We start from the raw sequence: 2,600 nt of genomic DNA, 5'->3' as shown, positions 1-2,600 counted from the left end.
GGCACGTCTCTAGCCACGGCGCGCGACGGAGCGACCAGGAGATCGTTCTCTCAGACCACTAGATGAGCTATCTAGAAACTCGGTGCATCATCCTCCTCTTCACGTTCGTTGCAACGCCAGAGACTTGAAACTTCCGCGCAGCGACTGGGCTTGAACTCCAGTAGAAGAAGAAGAAGAAGGCGGAGTCTTAACTTATTAAAAGGAACTCGCCGAGGCTCGGTCGCAAATATGATGATGATGTCTCTGAACAGCAAGCAGGCGTTCGCCATGCCTCACACCAGTCTGGCCGAGGCCAAATACTCCAGTTTGCATTCTGCGTCCTCTTCTTCCAATTTGACTTCCAACGCGCCCTCGTCCTGCTCGACATCCAGACACAGCAGCACAATCAGCAGCGGCGGCGGCTCGGAGGCGATGCGCCGAGCATGTCTCCCAACCCCACCGGTACGTATTCTGCATAATCACCGCTTAAAGGCACATTTTGACAGCCCACTTTTTCTGCTTGATGTTTTTTTCATGTCTGCACAGCAAATCACCCAACACCTCCATTTTTTCCCTCCCAATTTATGTATTCAGCCGGGTTTGCCTTTCGTATTAATTTTTATGACCTGGGATGTTGCATGTGTCTTGTTTTGTGTGTTCTTTTTTAGGATTTCTTTTTTTTTACATGCTGGAAATTTTTTAAAAGCACGGAGTGGAGCGCCAATTCCCTGCTGACAGTTATGTGTGCATTCTATTTGCAATTGCAGAGCAATATATTCGGCGGATTGGATGAGAGTTTGCTGGCCCGCGCGGAAGCTCTGGCGGCGGTGGATATAGTCTCGCAGACCAAAAGCCATCATCACCCTCCTCATCACAGCCCCTACAAGCCGGACGCAACCTACCACACCATGAACACGCTTCCGTGCACCTCGTCGTCCTCCTCGTCGTCGTCCGTGCCCATCTCGCACCCGTCAGCTCTGGCGAGCCATCACCACCACCACCATCACCACCACCACCAGCCGCACCAGGCACTGGAGGGCGACCTGCTGGATCACATCACCCCAGGACTGGCACTTGCTGGAGCCATGGCCGGGCCAGACGGCTCAGTGGTCTCCACGCCTGCGCACCCCGCTCACATGGCAGGCATGAACCACATGCACCAACATGCCATCAACATGGCTCACGCCCATGGGCTGCAATCCCACATGGGCTGCATGAGCGACGTGGATGCAGATCCCAGGGACTTGGAGGCATTCGCTGAGCGCTTTAAACAGCGTCGGATCAAACTCGGCGTGACCCAAGCGGATGTAGGGTCAGCGCTGGCCAACCTGAAGATTCCCGGCGTAGGCTCTTTAAGCCAGAGTACCATCTGCCGGTTTGAGTCGCTCACGTTGTCCCACAACAACATGATCGCACTGAAGCCCATCCTGCAAGCCTGGCTGGAGGAGGCTGAAAAGTCGCACCGGGAGAAACTCAACAAGCCCGAGCTCTTCAACGGGGCCGAGAAGAAGAGGAAGCGGACCTCCATCGCGGCCCCCGAGAAAAGATCCCTCGAAGCTTATTTTGCTATTCAGCCGCGTCCTTCCTCAGAGAAAATCGCAGCAATCGCAGAGAAGCTGGACCTCAAAAAGAACGTGGTGCGGGTTTGGTTTTGCAACCAGAGGCAGAAACAAAAACGCATGAAATACTCGGCCTGCGTCTAGCTCGACCAGAAGACCAACGCGACGCGTCGAGAGACTCGTAAAACTGTTTAGAGACGATTTGTAAAATATTTCTTATCTCACACCTTTTTCAATCATCAATAACTTGTGCATTGAACCAGAATTTCATGACATTCAAAAGAGACATTTGAAAATACCAAATCACTGTCACGTATTACGCAAAGGGGATGTGGAATCATTTAAAGGATCGTTTGACTGATCAAGTAAGACCATTCGTTTTTCCTCACTTATTCTAGCACACTTTCTATATCAGAGGAGCAAGACTCTTTAAACCTCAATCAGACAGCCTGCCTGAAGCTGAATAGCGTATTTTAGTCGTTTAACAGAAAGTGTTCTGTATCGAGCTACACACAACACCAGTAATTACTATAAACTGAGAGGGAAAATACTTCAGGTCAAAAGGTCTTGTCAGTGTTTTTCTTTTGAAATATTTCTTTCTCAGCATGTCACGCTTCAATCTGGTGTCAATTCAGGGTTCATTAGATTAAAAAAAAAAAAAGAAGAAAGAAAGAAAGAAAAAAAGAGGACATCACGAATTAAGTTCTGCAACATTATTAGATAATAAGCAAACAGCTCCTTGTAAATTATTGATTTAGCTGTTACATGCATAATTTTGTCTGTCGTCTTCTTAATTCCACTTCTGTGATTTTAATAATGATAACCATAGCCTACAATTAGGCAATGGACGATAAGAATATCCACGTTTTTCTTGTGAAGGCATATTTGCTATAACTGACCTCTTAGCTACTCAAATGGAACATATTGGATATACTGAACACCAGGAGAGGTTCAATTGTTTTTAGTAATGGGATTTGTTCAGCCAAATATCTGTTGCAATACGCCTGCGCTCTAACGTGGCTATGTTTCTTATGAACTATTTATCATGTGAGGTAATGTTTA

General features: G+C 47.7%; 1 protein-coding gene across 1 annotated transcript; it reads left to right on the top strand.

The window, feature by feature from the left end:
- Positions 1-228: 228 nt before the first annotated feature.
- Positions 229-2,185, top strand: LOC306872429 (POU domain, class 4, transcription factor 2-like; the record flags this gene model as incomplete). The annotated part of the gene is made up of 2 exons (XM_079420973.1): positions 229-441; positions 747-2,185. The coding sequence occupies 2 exons, from the start codon at positions 229-231 to the stop codon at positions 1,680-1,682; spliced, it is 1,149 nt and encodes a 382-aa protein (XP_079277099.1). The 3' UTR covers positions 1,683-2,185.
- Positions 2,186-2,600: the final 415 nt, after the last annotated feature.

The sequence above is a fragment of the Barbus barbus genome (assembly GCF_936440315.1).
Source record: "Barbus barbus genome assembly, chromosome: 7".
NCBI lineage: Eukaryota > Metazoa > Chordata > Actinopteri > Cypriniformes > Cyprinidae > Barbus > Barbus barbus.
Note: the sequence above shows the minus strand (reverse complement) of the source record. Positions and strands in the feature narration are given on the sequence as shown.